This window comes from Oncorhynchus mykiss, chromosome 7 (genome assembly GCF_013265735.2).
Source record: "Oncorhynchus mykiss isolate Arlee chromosome 7, USDA_OmykA_1.1, whole genome shotgun sequence".
NCBI lineage: Eukaryota > Metazoa > Chordata > Actinopteri > Salmoniformes > Salmonidae > Oncorhynchus > Oncorhynchus mykiss.
In genome coordinates, this window is record NC_048571.1 from 62,574,589 (window position 1) to 62,591,651 (window position 17,063).

General features: G+C 42.2%; 1 protein-coding gene across 2 annotated transcripts in view; it reads right to left on the reverse strand.

The window, feature by feature from the left end:
• Window positions 1-15,160, reverse strand: part of slc4a8 (solute carrier family 4 member 8) — a 51,416-nt gene extending 36,256 nt beyond the window's left edge. The window contains exon 1 of one of the 2 annotated variants that reach the window (XM_021610036.2): window positions 14,662-15,160. In XM_021610036.2, coding sequence (XP_021465711.1) covers window positions 14,662-14,706 — 45 coding nt within the window. In that variant the 5' untranslated portion in view covers window positions 14,707-15,160. The remainder of the gene's footprint in view (window positions 1-14,661) is intronic. The other variant, XM_021610035.2, reaches the window with a different exon arrangement.
• Window positions 15,161-17,063: the final 1,903 nt, after the last annotated feature.

Consider the following 17,063-nt stretch of genomic DNA (forward strand, 5'->3'; position numbering starts at 1 on the left):
ATATAGGAGATATTCTGTCATTCGTTGAAGGAGGTTATCTAGCAAGCTTAGCAACTTTTGTCATTTAACTTTTGATTGACTGCCATTACAAAGTTTGTATGATTTGACAACGCTATACTCAGGGTGCACGCTGTGCGTCCTGAACGCTCTGTGTCGAGATAGCCTACTGCTGAAAAGTGCTGAATGAGTTGAAGAACATGAACTGCCTGTTTCACAATTCACAACAATGTCATTAGCAATCAAAGATAGTTACTCTTATCACTATTAAATATCAGATTCACTTTCTCTGAAATCTTTACATAGTGGTGCAACCAAGCCTACAAGGTGGTGCAAAGCCCCTCTGATTGGCCTGGCATAGGGACGGTAACTTGGTTTTAAACGCTTTAAATGGGAACTTCTATTTTTGCAGTACTTCCCGGGACTCTCTGGATAAATTGGAATTATTCCCGGTATTGAAACTTGGTAGATTTTCAGGAAAATATGAATCCTATTAGTGCCTTCCTCTGCTGCAGCCAGGATCCCTTTATGTGAACTGCATGCATCAATACTTTCCTTGAATGAGATGATTCAACCTTCCTTTCAGCACATCACTGCCTATCTCCAGGCTTCCTCTCTGTGTGTGTGTGTGTGTGTGTGTGTGTGTGTGTGTGTGTGTGTGTGTGTGTGTGTGTGTGTGTGTGTGTGTGTGTGCCATTATCCGCAATGCGTATCAAATTGACATGGCATCAGAGTAAATACATAGAACATTGATTTACTTTTTCTGGTTCTCCTGTGCTCTGTCCGATTGAACACAGGGGCAATGTATCGACCCATTTAGAAAAGGCACTTTAGAACCATTCTTGTTCCGCCAGCTAGCCTTAGAGTTGTGAGCTGTGATAAATGAGAGATGAGGGTGAGCGAGGGTGAGGGGTTGAGGAGGGAGACAGTTCCTGTCCCTGCAAGCTCCACCTCTTTAGCAGACCTGTTCTATCAGTTTCCTCCCCCTGGCCTCACCCCTTGATGGTGGCATAATTCATAACAACAGAAACCCCACCATAAAAAGGACAGAGGACAGCTGGGCCCACTCCACCTCACCTCAAGGAGAGGGCTGTTTCACTTGTCCTCCAGAGGTCTGTCAGATTCACCTTCACTGGAGGTCCCTCACTTTCAGTTCAACATTTATCACACAAACAGGTCTTAATAGTTGACCACTGGCATTTTTAGCTGTAGTTTGACGAGTTAAAAAAAGTTGCAGTATTGAAAGTAAAGTATAATTTTTCATTATCCTACATATTTCATCTAAAGTGTATTTTCAAGCTTCCAATCACAGTTTTATATAACTAGTCTCCAGATTAAGATATGACACAGACTATGTTTTTCAAGGGAAAAACAAGACTCAGAGACCATTCTTACCTTGTGAAGTCAAATCTTACAAAAGCCCCCAGATCTGTACCTGCGCTGTAAGGTATAGTACCTTTCCCTCAGCTTAGAGTCAACACAATGCACATACACAGGGCATGCAGACACACCTGTTGTGTCAGTACCCCCTACACCTCCCTGGTGAGAGTTAATTGAAATGGTTGACTTGGTGCTGATGCTTAGCCATCCTTCGTTTTTCCACTCCACCTCACCCTCTCCCTGTCAATGTTGAGCCACAGGGAGTTATTTCCATGACTAGGCAGTTCCATCTCCCTAGACACCTCTTCCTCTCACTGTTAGACAAATACACTGAGTATTACATGGAACTATTAGAAAATACAGAAAGAGTGGGTGAGTGAGGGAATTGTTGCAATGCTGAATGAATGTGTGGCTCAGTTGGTAAGAGAGGTGTGCTAGCAATGCCAGGACTGTGGGTTCAATTCTTGCTGGAATCACTAAAATGTATGAACTCCCTGTACTGTAACTTGCATTAGATAAAAGCTGAATGGCATACATAGAATTCCTTCATTAATGATGGATGGACCTTGAGTTGGAAAAAACATGAAGATTACCAAGTGCACAGAAAAATAGAATTGGTAGAAATAATGTATTTAGAGCTTAATAAACCTGGTGATTAAGAGGAAAGAGTTGATAAAAAAGTCTCAGTGTTCTCTTTCACAATGGCTCTATAGTCAGACTTCATTTACCACTGGTATATAAAAATGGTGTTGATTAACCTGTCTCTGCCTCAACACTGTCTCTCCTTCCATCTACTGTATAAACACATGCACACACCCTTCCTCTAATTCTCTCTCCTTTACCCTTCTAACACACACACCCACTCCCCTATTCTGTTCGATGCGGTGCTGTGTTATCAGGCAGTGCAGCTGTGGCTGGTGAATTAGGGCTGTCTGTGGGACTCAGTTCAGGCTGCAGGCTCTATAATCAGCTCTATTAGGAGGACTGGAACTGCAGCTAGGATACAGCTCTCTCTCTCTCCCTCTCTGTTTCATTCTGTTGAGTGCAAATGAAGAATGGTGGGGGGGGGGGGGGGGGGGGGGGGGGGGGGGTGACCTGTTTCCTGCTTTTAGCTTGTAACCCTTGACTCAATCCAATACAGGAAGTGATTGGTGGGTACACAAAAAGCTGTGACATGGATATACAAGAGAATGCATGGATATACAATGACTTTAATTGTTTTATAGGGCCCTAAGGTTTCCCTGACCATGTGACCTGAAAGGGACAACTATGATCACATGGTGAGGAAAAACTCCTGGCCCCATACATAGGATCACTAGCTAGTGAACTGAGTTAGCCTTTCCCTGCTGCAGTATTTAAACCAATCACCACTCACCTCTCTAGTTTACCGTTAGGTACTATTTTAATAAAAAAATACACACAGCCCACTTAAGGTGCTACTCACTCTGCTATCACCTAGGTACTGACTCTCTCTCTCTGCGTGTGTGTGTGTGTGTGTGTGTGTGGCAAATGATCTGTGTCTTGCGGCCTCCCTCCCCTAGCAACCACTCTCTCTCCCTCCCTCTCTCCTTCTTTCTCTCTCAATTCAATTTCAATTTAAGGGCTTTATTGCCATGGGAAACATATGTTAATGTTGCCAAAGCAAGTGAAGTAGATAATAAACAAAAGTGAAATAAACAATCAAAAAGAACAGTAAACATTACACTCACAGCAGTTCCAAAAGAATAAAGACATTTCAAATGTCATATTATGTCTATATATAGTGTTGTAACGATGTACAAATAGTTAAAGTACAAAATGGAAAATAAATAAACATAAATATGGGTTGTATTTACAATGGTGTTTGTTCTTCACTGGTTGCCCTTTTTTTGTGGCAACAGATCACACATTTTGCCTCTGTGATGGTATACTGTTCTTTTGATATGATTGAGTGTAGTCTGGCCCAGGAGTGGGAAGGTGAACGGAAAGGGAGTTTTTCCTAGCCACCGTTCTTCTACACCTGCATTGCTTGCTGTTTGGGGTTTTAGGCTGGGTTTCTGTACAGCACTTTGAGATATCAGCTGATGTACGAAGGGCTATATAAATAAATTTGATTTGATATTTCACCCAGTAGATATCTAAGTTGATCAAAATTGGTTTTGCTTTCGAATTCTTTGTGGATCTGTGTCATCTGAAGGAAATATGTGTCTGTGCGGGCAGTGTGCACATAGCATGTCTTCTCTTGAGACCCAGGTCTGCCTATGGTGGCCTTTCTCAATAGCAAGGCTATGCTCACTGAGTCTGTGCATAGTACATATGTACAGACATAGTCAAAGCTTTGCCAAATAGCTTTCTAGTTTGCTCAGTTTTTTTGTAAATTCTTTCCAATGTGTCAAGTAATTATCTTTTTGTTTTCTAGTGATTTGGTTGGGTCTAATTGTGTTGCTGTCCTGGAGCTCTGTGGGGTCTGTTTGTGTTTGTGAACAGAGCCCCAGGACCAGCTTGCTTAGGGGACTATTCTCCAGGTTCATCTCTCTGTAGGTGATTGCTTTGTTATGGAAGGTCTGGGAATCACTTTTTTTAGGTGGCTGTAGAATTGAACGGCTCTTTTCTGGATTTTGATAATTAGCATGTATCGGCCAAAATCTGGTCTGCATGCATTATTTGGTGCATGTAAATAATGCATGTCACTCGCCCACCAAATCCCAGTCACACCCACCACACCCCAGTCATGCCCACAATGCTCAAGGGGGCTTGACTTCACACAGTCATTTTCCACACAGCTTACCACCATCAACCCCCGATCTCAGCCACCTGCTACCACACACACACACACACACACACACAAGCGAAATAGCTCTTTACTTGAGTTTGTGTCCATCACAGGCTCATCAGTGCTACAGTAACTACATGTACATTTACATGTAAGTCGATTAGCAGACCGCTCACAGTAGTGAGTGCATACATTTTCTTACTTTTTATTACTGACAGACTGACAGAGTGTGAGGGGAGGACACCACCACCACAGCAAATCACTATAGCACTGGAGTAGCCTGGGGACAACTCAGCTTGAGTTTCTAAACACACACACATACACACCCCAGAGACAGAGACAGAGAGCGAGAGAGAGTCTACCTGACAGAACAATAAAAACAGACATTCATTTTTGTTTTCCAATTAGCAGAATGTCAGAATGTAGCAGATGGTGTTGTGTGTATTCAACAATATTTGTCACAGCTGCCAGCCACACAGGGGGTGAAAACAGTGTTTCTCCAGGTCTAGGAATCATCATGGTCTGCATCTCACACTGAGAAGACCTCTGTTTAACCTTTCTGTTACCTAGTAACAGTACATCAAAACACAACCACATACTTGTACAGACACACACAGCTGTATCACCCAAAGCATCTGTCTAATTTAGCTCTGATCTCAAGGCTGGGAGGAATTCCTCCTCCAGGAGGATGAATACATGTGAAATATGTATTGTGAATAAAATCCTACAGTGAGCTACTATGTGTCTCTGTGTCTCTTTTTCGTTTTTGATGATTTGGAGGTTTGATATGGAAATAGAAAATGCTTTCATTGGATGTAAAAGCTTACAATCTGGTGGAATATCTCAAAGAGTTGAGTTGGCTATCAACATTAGTTGGATTTCATCCACAAAAGCATACATTTGGTGGAAGCAGTGTAATCCAGGCCAGTAGTAGGATGCTGTTCAGTGTTTGTATAAATGTTGTAGCATTTTAAACATTTTACAAGGCCTATTGTCTACTTGTAGCATCCTTTTTTTTACCTTCCTGTTCCTAAATAAATATCCTTTATTTTGGAAGACTGTCAGGCCATTTTAAGTGCACACAGCCAGGCCAGCATTGTCACGAGTAAGATAAATACATACAGATGTAGAATCTTAATTTGATCACACTGTTGCAGGAGAATTTTCCTGCAATGCAGGACATTTAAAACTTGCAGTGTATTTTAGGTTTAAAAAGTCTTCTGAAGTTTGTCATTTCCAATTTGATACATTTACAAGCCCTACAAAAATGTCCATTAATTATAATCCAAATAATAATTCACATTTAATAATACTAATTTTCCTGCTATAGCAAACTGGCTCAAATTATGATCCTACATCTGTACAAGACACAGTTTACAATCCAACACATTTAATCTCCCATTGTCCTGGCTGTACAGAGTGATCAATGAACAAACAGAACCATACAACAATCAGTCAGCTCCATGGAGAGATTTACTGTTACTGTAACTGTCCTGGGAGCCCCGCCTAAAGGGATGTTGAGGGCAGAATATGTTTTGTGACTAGAGGGAGTACAGCTATGACTGGAAGTGACTTTCCATACCAGGTTAGGAGTGTGTTATAGGTAACCCTAACCATTTTCCTAACCTAAGTCTCCTAACCTGCCACATTAATTATCCTAACCTGCTGCGTAAATTCTTCTAACCAGCTTTGGAAAAGCAACTTCCGGTCATAGCTGTACTCCCTCTAGTCAGAACCTGGAATGTGTCCCTTAGCTCTGTGCTATGAGGCTGTCTTTAAAGGGATGGTGCTCAATGGTGGACCTAATGAGGCCTGAGAAGCAGGGGAATAACTACCACAGCACATCACACTCACTTTCTTCACCACACACCCATCTCCTAATTTCTATCACACTGCCAACAAGTTATCAATGGGAGAAGGTATTTCAATACAGTTCTATTGTATTGTGGAAAGAAAGTGTACCCAAAAGCTTAATGAGAGATGGGAGTGTATTCTGAAAGCCTGTTTGTATGTCCCGAAAATAAATTCTCAGATCAATGCAGACACAGAGTTCGCCTTTATATTTTTCTGGATAGTCACTCATTGGAGTGTTCTGGGGTAAGGAATGTGTTTATTTTTTTTCTATTGTATTGTACTTGTATAATAAACAGCATAACTTGTCATTTCTGTGAACAAGTGTAAATTGATGTTTGATGTTGTTTCTAACTGTAGTACTGGAAAATAATTAAATCAGCCAAGTCTGAATGAACATTGAAGATCTGAGACCCACTCCAATTTGTATACCCTCACCCACCTAGATAAGAGGAATACCTATGTGAGAATGCTGTTAATTGACTACAGCTCAGCTCAGCGTTCAACACCATTGTCCCCTCCAAGCTAGTCAATAAACTTAGGACCCTGGGACTGAACACCTTGCTCTGAAACTGCATCCTGGACTTTCTGACGGGCTGACCCCAGGTGGTGAGGGTAGGCAACATCACCTCCGCCACCCTGACCCTCAACACGGGTGCCCCACAGGGGAGTGTGCTTAGTCCTCTCCTGTACTCCCTGTTTACCCACGACTGCGTGGTGATGATGGTTTTGGAGTCGTGCATCAAGTTTGCTAATGACACAAGGGTGGTAGGCCTGACGATTAGACAGCCTACAGGGAGGAGGTCAATGACCTGGCAGTGTGGTGCCGGGACAACAACCTCTCCCTCTACGTCAGTAAGACCAAGGAGATGACCGTGGACTACAGAAAATGGGGGTGGGGTGGAAGCGTGCCCCCATCCACATTGACAGGGCTGCAGTAGAGTGGGTCAAGAGATTGAAGTTCCTCAGTGTCCAAATCACTAAGAACTTAAAATCCTCCACTCACATGTGCACAGTCGTGAAGAAGGCGCGACAGTGCATCATACCCCTCAGGAAGTTGAAAAGGTTTGGCATGGGCCCTCAAATCCTCAAAAAGTTAAACTGCTGCACCATTGAGAGCATCTTGACTGGCTGCATCACTTCCTGGTATGGCAACAGCACCGCCCTCGACCACATGGTGCTACAGACGGTGGTGCGGACAGCCCAGTACATCACTGGGGCTGAGCTCCCAGCCACCCAAGCCATAGGCTGTTCTCTCTGCTTATGCATGGCAAGCGGTACCAGTGCATCAAGTGAGTCACCAACTGACTTCAGAACAGCTTCTATCCCGAGCCATAACACAGCTAAATAGCTAACAGAATGACTACAAGGACTTTCTGAGTTGACCCTTGTATTTTTTTTTTTGCACTGTCTCTATGCACACTCACAGAACTCTATACACTCACGCACACTGACACTCCAACACACACATAACATCCACACACACATACAATAATCATTTACGCTGCTGCTACTCTTGTTTATCATATATCCTGATGCTTAGTCACCTTATCTCTGCTCTATACATATCTACCTCTATCACTCCAGTATCCCTCCCTGCACATTGTAAAAATGGTATTGGAACTGACCCTGTATATAGCTTCTGACTTTCTTGTGTTCTTATTATTTCTTATTTTTATTTCTCATGTGTTTTTGTTATAACGTAAGTTATTTTTAGTGGTACACTGATATTGATTACTGCATTGTTGGGTTTGAAGTTTGCAAGAAAGGCATTTCACTGTACTTGTGCACGTGACATTAACACTTGAAACTTGAAGTGCTCTATCTCAGAGCTATAATGAATGACCACAGTAGGCCCACTGTGCAAAGACGTCAGTGCAACGTCTAGTTTTGATTTTCATTTGAATTAGTTGTCAACTAACGTGAATTCACCATGTCATTGGATTTAGATTAAAAGTTGGGTGAAAAAAATACTAAATGCCCTAACGTTGATTACTTTTTTCAAATCCAATCAGTTTTCATGTTGATTCAACATCCTTTTTTGGTTGAAATGACATGGAAACAATGTTGATTCAACCAGTTTGTGCCTAAGGCAATAACCATTAACACTAACCGGGGACCAACAACTCAGCTGACCAAGGCAATAACCATTAACACTAACCGGGGACCAACGAGTCAGCTGACCAAGGCAATAACCATTAATACTAACCAGGGACCAACGACTCAGCTGACCAAGGCAATAACCATTAACACTAACCGGGGACCAACGATTCAGCTGACCAAGGCAATAACCATTAACACTGACCAGGGACCAACGACTCAGCTGACCAAGGCAATAACCATTAATACTAACCAGGGACCAACGACTCAGCTGACCAAGGCAATAACCATTAATACTAACCAGGGACCAACGACTCAGCTGACCAAGGCAATAACCATTAACACTGACCAGGGACCAACGACTCAGCTGACCAAGGCAATAACCATTAACACTAACTGGGGACCAACGACTCAGCTGACCAAGGCAATAACCATTAACACTAACTGGGGACCAACGACTCAGCTGACCAAGGCAATAACCATTAACACTAACTGGGGACCAACGACTCAGCTGACCAAGGCAATAACCATTAACACTAACCGGGGACCAACGACTCAGCTGATCCACAGACATGCAAACAGTAGACACTGGCCATGTTTGAATACCCATACTTGCGTCCTAAATAGTAGGCCGTTTGAGTATGGAGAAAAAATGTAGTTTAATGGTAAGCGACATTTAGAAAAAAATCAAGAATACTTTAAATGCCGGATGTCATACTAATTTCAGCTTTGACAACAGCTGATTAATTAGATATGGGGATGCGCTAACGAAATCAACGAATAGCGGGAAACAACGCAATCACGCATGACACACTCTCAGTATGGGATTATTCTTTTCTTTATAGTATGGGAATTTTCAAAAATCGAGTATAGTTTAAATGCCAGGATGTTATACTCACTTCAGCTCTTCATCTAGTAGAATTCAATACACACTTTTCCACAATGCATTGGAAGAGGTGGGCTGCGAGTAATAGGCCCTAGTTCTCTTCAAACCTAACAACAAAACTAGGCTAGTTAATTGTGAAGATGCCAAAGAGTGAACTTTCTGTGGTGGTGTTCAAATGTAGGCTAAGTAGTTATTGTTCTCCTCAATATGATCACGAGTATTGCATCATAGGCTACTGATGTCATGTTAATCAGGCCTTTGGATTTGAACATAGATTGTTTTAGTTTTGTAGGCTAGGCTACCTAATTGAATTATTTCATTCATGGATCAAGCCTTAGCAGTCATTCTGATCTCGTTTCCAATGATCAGTGCTGTAGTTTATTGTGTTGCTGTCCTTCAGTTCTGAATTTGCGATACACCCGCAAGTCCATGTTTTTCTGTGCAATAGCCTTTTGATTTGATTTATATGTTACAGAGCTTTGGTTACACTAATAATGGAAATGGAACCAATGATCTGTTTCTGTCTTAAGTCCTTTTTAAATAGGATAGATGGGCTATTTGGGCTACGCTATAGGTCGAATGTGATAGTCTGCCTATAACCAGCCTGAGTAGGCCTATAACTCCATTCCTATTCTATTCTGAGTTTAGAGAAATTAAACAAATTGGAAATGAACTATTATCAGGCTGGTTGAAGTGATACATGTTGAATTCTGAAAAATCCATCCGCACTCGGCCCCGCCCCGCCTACTTAGCCAGTCACGAGCTGCTACTGCGTTGCGGTCGTGGCATACTGCATACTTTTAACTAAACGAGCCTCTGTTTCATGCAGCGCGCCAGAGCAGTTCTTTTGTCGGGAGAAAATGTCAAATGCATATATGTTAATTACATGCAAATAAAGGTTGCTTCGCTTCCACCACACCAACAACGGAAGCACAATCATGGCCTCGGATTCGCGGGTGGTCACGTTAGAACAGACCCAGGGTCTGTTTCTGTGGCGGCAGAAAGGCTCATGTTTAATGTAGTTTTTAGTGCTCTTTAAAACCAGCAAATTACGGTAAAAACACGACTTCTCCACACAAAGGCTGAAACATTCATAACCGATGGGCACTACACGAACATGCAAATTGTTTTGCCATCCTGGGAGAAACTGGAAGGTCTACGTTGCACAGTAATCCTAATATCACTAACAGATCTCATGGTTTATTTTAGGGATTAGGAGACTCTTTATGATTCCTTAGTAAAAGGGAGTTATGAAATGTGAAGACACGTTACATTAGTTATCACATAAAACCAATCATATTCACTGTTTTAAACATGAACTTCCGCGCTGCACAGTTGTGTGAATCATCTGCCTTTTTAGTGCAATAAACTGTGTGGTTTCTTTAACACAAGAGGTTGCTGTTATGCCTGAATTCGACCCAAAACCAACGAGGAAGGCTGCAGTCTTGCGAGCGGTTGTATGAAACCAATCGGTACGTCAAGAAAAGCTCTCAACTGTGCCGGCCAACTCTTAATTTCTATTCAGTTCGACTCGCCATAAGTTTGGCGTCTGAACTGTGTGTAAGACAGGGTCACGGTTATAGGCCCAATAACCTCTCCTCCTACAGGCTACTTCTCTTTAAGTAGTCCACCACTCTCTCTCTTCCTCCCTCACTTTCCTAGAGTCCCCCTCTCCCTTTTTTACTTTCTCCACACTCTCTCCTTCCTCCTTTCAACTCAATTTCCATGCTTCCTTCTCCCTCTCTTTACTTAAGCCCCCCTCTCCCTCTTCTCCTTTTTTCTACACTCTCTCTCCTCCTTTCTCACTCCCCCTCCCTCTCATTCTCCTCTCCTCTTCTCCATTCTCCTCTCCTCTTCTCCATTCTCCTCTCCTCTTCTCCATTCTCCTCTCCTCTTCTCCATTCTCCCTCCAGCAGCACACTGACCTGACAGCAGTGCTACAGATCCTGACTCTGACAACTGGGCCTGTCACTTCCAGACGAGGCCCAGTGTGTGAGGGGGGCGGGGCCAGCAGGCCACAGAGGCTGCTGTTCCTCCTCCACATGGCTCATAGTGTAACTAACCACTCAGCCCCAGGCCTGGCCCCAGACACCTGCACTGCTACTACACTACAGTCTAACACACTGCTGTACACTACAACTGACCTGACTCAGGAAGAATAGAGGAGTTAGTTCCATAGGACACTAGGGATGGGAGAGGCTGATATCTAAGCCGTGAAAGAGAAGATGAGAGAGGGATTGGACAGATGGGGATAGAGAAAGGGGGATGACTGAGGTGAAGGGGTGGGGAGGTAAAGATGAGAGAAAAAGTGGTCTTAGTCAGGTTAAAAAGAGAGAGAGAGAGCAGAGAAAGGGGAGAGGAGAGGATGCGATGTATTCACTAGCATTGTTCAATCCCACTCATTTATTTGTGTCTCTCTCTATTTCTCTTTCTCTCTTTACCTTTCTCTTACCTCCATCAGAACACGGTGGCCTTGGTGGGTTGTGTAGGTGAGAGAATGCAACAATGCAAATAGAGCTCATACAGGGAGGGAAGGGTGTTGTATAATTAATTACATGTGCACCATTCAGCTTCTTCTGTGACTTCCTTTGATTGAGGAGGCACTATATTACTAGCTGTGTGTGAGTGTGTGCGTGCGTGCGAGTTACCAGTGAGAAGGGATATCACTCATATCATTTATCACGCATGTGTTTCACCACAACATATTTTTTTTACAGCCTCTGTCACTAAAAGGACAATGCTGCCAGTGCTAACAAACAGATCATAACATAAACATTACAGTGGCTAGTTTTTCCCTCTCAAAGCAATCACTTACAGGTACATATTGGTCTGTCCAAACACAGAGATAAGATCAGAGCCTAATTAAAACTGTGAGATAAGCTGGACAGAACAACATTAAAGGGAGTTTGTCATCACGAAGGGGAGTTAAGGGATTAAGGGTTATCACCATGGAAATGTCCTAACTGAACCATAACTGAGTTATTATCTACAACAAGGTAGTTTGTGAATGTACCCTTGTGGCTTGTCAGTGCCAGGTGTCCCTTATTGGAAATGAAAGGCATTGCCCAGAGTATAAAAGTTTGGCCTTCCTGTTCAGTCAGGGGATCCCTTACTCTGGTAAAGATGGGCATGCCTTGGGAGGACGGGAGTGATAACAATGGCGTAACCAAATTGAAGATGCGTAATTGTAAGAATGTGTCTACCGCTAGTGTGCCGGTCTCCATTGGTCCACAGTCCTTCTCTCATGGCATGCCTTAGGTTTGGGATTATTTTGTTTGCCAGAATCTAGGTTCCATGTTGTATGCTACACTAATTAGTGAAAATGACTGCTCTAAACTGGAACTCTAAACTCTAACACTGTGCTGTCAGCAGATATTGTGTGAAGCACAAAGACGTTAAAGACGTTCTTGCAGTCCAAGCGTCTATTGAGAATTTCTTGTGGCAAACAAATATTATGTCTTTGTATATTCTAATAGTTATTCTCTTGTTCTGTCCTTGATTTTAAGAAACATTTAGGCTGTAGGTCTGAGGATTTCACCTCACAACACAACATGGTGTACTGTACTATGGCTACATTAATAAGGCCTATCCATGTTACATACTTTTATTGATACTCAAGACTTGGGTTGAAATGGGCCAATGCCATTATAGAAATTCAGTAAGATTTTATAAAAACGTGGCAGTGAAATCGCTGTCCTTTAACAACATTGTCATATATTTAAGGCTGGTCTGTTTTTTGGCATTATCAGTCCTAGATTCTCTACTGTATGACACAGTACATGTGGTGACTCATCAGAACAAACAAAACTATTGAGGCATTATAGGCTCCTTCACGCATGGCGATATCATAGCCTGATATTGCCTAGTTCTGTGCTAACTGGATTCGAGCTAATAGAGTAATGAAATAAAGCATTAACCTTATCGCAAGATGATATACAGACAGTGGTAATGGGTTCACTGGGAGGCTAGAGATCTGTAATGTCTGGGTCCAGATGTCTCTGTATGCCTCCCTCCCTTTCCGGTGCTATGCAGTGAAGCCATCAAATTATATTACCATTGTCTTCCCTTGACACCAGTCATTAGGTCTGCCCATGCTCAGTCCAGTCTAGATCCTCCCCAATCACTTTAACCTCAATACTTAGGCTACAATCGGGCTTAATCTAATATGAGACTTTTGGCTCTCTATCAGATCTGTGTATCAGAGCCTATGTATTTGAAGGACACTTACTGTCCAAATAATGCCCATTTGAACAACTTCAAGCACCATCAGACTACAGTCTAGTCCAGTTGCTAATCTTTGATTAGCTGTTCTGGCACCGGAATGGAATTTCAGAATTTTCTCCTATAATAAATAAAAAACACTTGAGTCTCCATACATCCCCCCAGCAGTCAGCCAACCAATGACGACATAGGAGACTGTCATCCAGCTACTTTGCAAAAATATTCCTAACATTATCCTATCTTAAACCCTGTTAAGGTACTATGTACACTTATTTCATTCATCACCCAGAGATGCTTCAGGGTACATTCATGAGCAGTCGCTGTATTTTGAACTGCCTGTATTGTCGGTTGACCATGGGTAAAATCAATCAAGTATTGAAAGCTGACGCTAATTATATTTTCTCTTTATCTTCTTAGAAACTATATCTAGCTCTATGGTCCCACCCTAATTAACACAATGGTGAAACTAAAGCTTCATTCGGAGCTCGGTTTCCTTCAACCGCCACGGATTACACATAGGATGGCGTCAAGGTCATTTGAGGGTAATTGAGAATGTATTCCGGGAATGAGTAGAATATTATTAACACTTTAGCTACACTGAACATGTTAGTTGTGTGTTGTAGGCTATCATTGAGGGTGAATGGTTGATGTTGTCTGATGCGGTTACTAAAAGGATAAGTAGACCGAATGCTTCAATTGTTTTGGACAACCCATAGCCTAGGCTGCTGTAGACTTCATAATCGATAAATTGATCAAACTCAATATTCAAACAGTTTTAATAAGTGTCCGTTTTATATAGCCAACCAATGAACAAACATAGATATACACTAAGTCTCTATCCTTGTTTACACTTGCCTGCCTTGCCATGCCTACCTCGCGAGTGATTGCATGCATCTCCAACATTTTCCTTATTTCTGGCGATGCCAGACACATTTTAAAACATGTTTGAGGTTAAAGAAATGTAACTCGTGAAAGATGGGTCCACACTAGGCAGTGTATTGCAATGTGATATGTCCATTGGGAATTGTGTCATTGCACGTGCCAGCAGTTTCCGAATAATAAAAACACTTCGTGCGCACTAACTCTGCTCCATCCTCACAGGATTGTAAACCTACTACAAAAATGCGTTCCTGTTTTACATTGAAGAGTGGCAAATTCATCTAAATCTCAATCCGTTCACATTGAGATGTAATTAATAATTATGTTAATCTTCGTAACAAACTGGATTGAGCTGCCCTATAGGCAAACATGGCTATTGATCTTCCCACATTTGGTAGGATAAAAGCGCGTCCAGAAGCGTTCCATTTTTCCTCTCCAGATAAAACCGTTATAACGGCATCGGTAACGTTCAGTTAACATTGTTATTGTCGGCTGATGTATAGATCTACGCTACTTTTATTCACTTGACTGTGTCATATTTTGATATTACATTTTTTCAATAAATAAAGGAGTGCACAAAGAAAGATGACAATACCTGGTAGCTCAAAATGCTCTCAGGGTCGTTGACTTCTGCGGGCATGATAGTAGGGTCCGTGTATCGTCCTTTCAGTTGACGGGTGAGCTACTATACACGGAGTCAGAAGCTGAAGCTGATAGCCAAGACGGCTACAAGAGACTCGCGGTGTTTTCAGTCAATTCTTTGACAGATATTCATTGGTGACATTCCTTCCCAATTCTGACAGACATGGTGTGGGAAAACATGTTCCCAGTTGAGAGAGAATCGTAGAAACGCTGCAAATTCCACCTGTTCTGTTATTAGCGTTTTGACGTCCTGATGCGCGCGCTCCTCAAGCTTTCCTCTCTTTGGTCCAGGGCAAGGTTAGCGGTGGATGGAGCATCACTGCTTGTTCAGCCAATTATGAGAAGGCAGCAGAAAGACTGCGACGCATTGCTGTTGCCACCGAACAGATGTCAAGATAAAGTCCCGTTTCAAGTTGCACATTCAGGGGGTAACAAAGTAGCCTATGTATCCATAATACTGGAGAAGATTGTTACAAAGTATACGGATTCATTTTCAGATGTTTTACATTATCATTTGAACTTGCAATGTGTAGGCCTATGACGACAGCAATCATGGCATAGACCAGGGATGGGCAACTGGCGGCTACTGGCATGCGACTGCGGCTCCCCCTTTGAAGGCCCTCGGAACAAATTGGTTGTGTATCAGAAATGTTTTCTCTTATGTCAGTCACTGACTAGTCAATAGCCCATGTCAACTAAACATTTTCAGATTTCTAAGTTAGTTTCGCGGCCAGCTATCCAAAAGTATCATGGTCGAATTACCCGCTGGGGGGGAACACATTGCATTTTATTAGTCAGTCTCACACAGATATCATATTAAAAACTGCACACATTTCTTTCCACCCTATGGCAAATTGTAGAATCGCAGGAAATTGGATGTAAAACAGCACATTTTCAACGCTGCCTCATGACAAAACGAGTAGCATTGCACAAAATGTGTAATAAGATTGCAACATTTTCTCTACACCAGATGGAACAATTTGTTGAATTGCACAATTTATTTTAAAACTTCCTCTCCGCTGTCAAGATGGTGACCACTAAAATGTTTTGCTCACAGTGTGGGGAGTTGGATGAGTTCATATCATCATGATGCCCATCCCTGACTATAGCCTATATGATATTGATATATACAGTACCAGTCAAAATGTTGGACACACCTAGTCATTCCAGGGTTTTTCTTTATTTTTACAATTTTCTACATTGTAGAATAATAGTGAAGACATCAACACTATTAAATAGCACATATTTAAACAAAGGAGATGATCGTGGACTTCAGGAAACAGCAGAGGGAGCACCCCCCTATCCACATCTACGGGACAGTAGTGGAGAAGGTGGAAGGTTTTAAGTTCCTTGGCGTACACATCATGGACAAACTGAAATGGTCCAACCACGTGGTGAAGGAGGCTGAAGAAATTTGGCTTGTCACCTAAAACACTCACACATTTTTACAGATGCCCAATCGAGAGTATCCTGTCGGGCTGTATCACCGCCTGGTACGGCAAATGCTCCGCCCACAACCGTAAGGCTCTCCTGAGGGTAGTGAGGTCTGCACAACGCATCACCGGGGGCAAACTACCTGCCCTCCAGGACACCTACACCACCTGATGTCACAGGAAGGCCAAAACGATTATCAAGGACAACAACCACCCGAGCCACTGCTTGTTCACCCTGCTATCATCCAGAAGGCGAGGTCCGTACAGGTGCATCAAAGCTGGGACCGAGAGACTGAAAATCAGCTTCTATCTCAAGGCCATCAGACTGTTAAACAGCCATCACTAACATTGAGTGGCTGCTGCCAACATACTGACTCAAATCTCTAGCCACTTAATAATTACAAATTGGATGTAATAAATGTATCACTAGTCACTTTAAACAATGGCACTTTATATAATGTTTACATACCCTACATTACTTATCTCATATACTGTACTCTATACCTTCTACTGCATCTTGCCTATGCCGTTCGGCCATCGCTCATCCATATATTTATATGTACATATTCTTATTCATTCCTTTACACTTGTGTGTATAAGGTAGCTGTTGTGAAATTGTTAGATTACTTGTTAGATATTACTGCATGGTCGGAACTAGAAGCACAAGCATTTTGCTACACTCGCATTAACATCTGCTAACCATGTGTATGTGACCAATAAAATTTGATTTCATTTGATTGTGGAATCACGTAGTAACCAAAAAAGTTTTAAACAAATCAAAATATAGTTTATATTTGGGATTCTTCAAAGTAGCCACCCTTTGCCTTGATGATATATTTGCACATTCTTGTCATTCTCTCAACCAGCTCCATGAGGTAGTCAACAGGAATGCATTTCAATTAACAGGTGTGCCTTGTTAAAA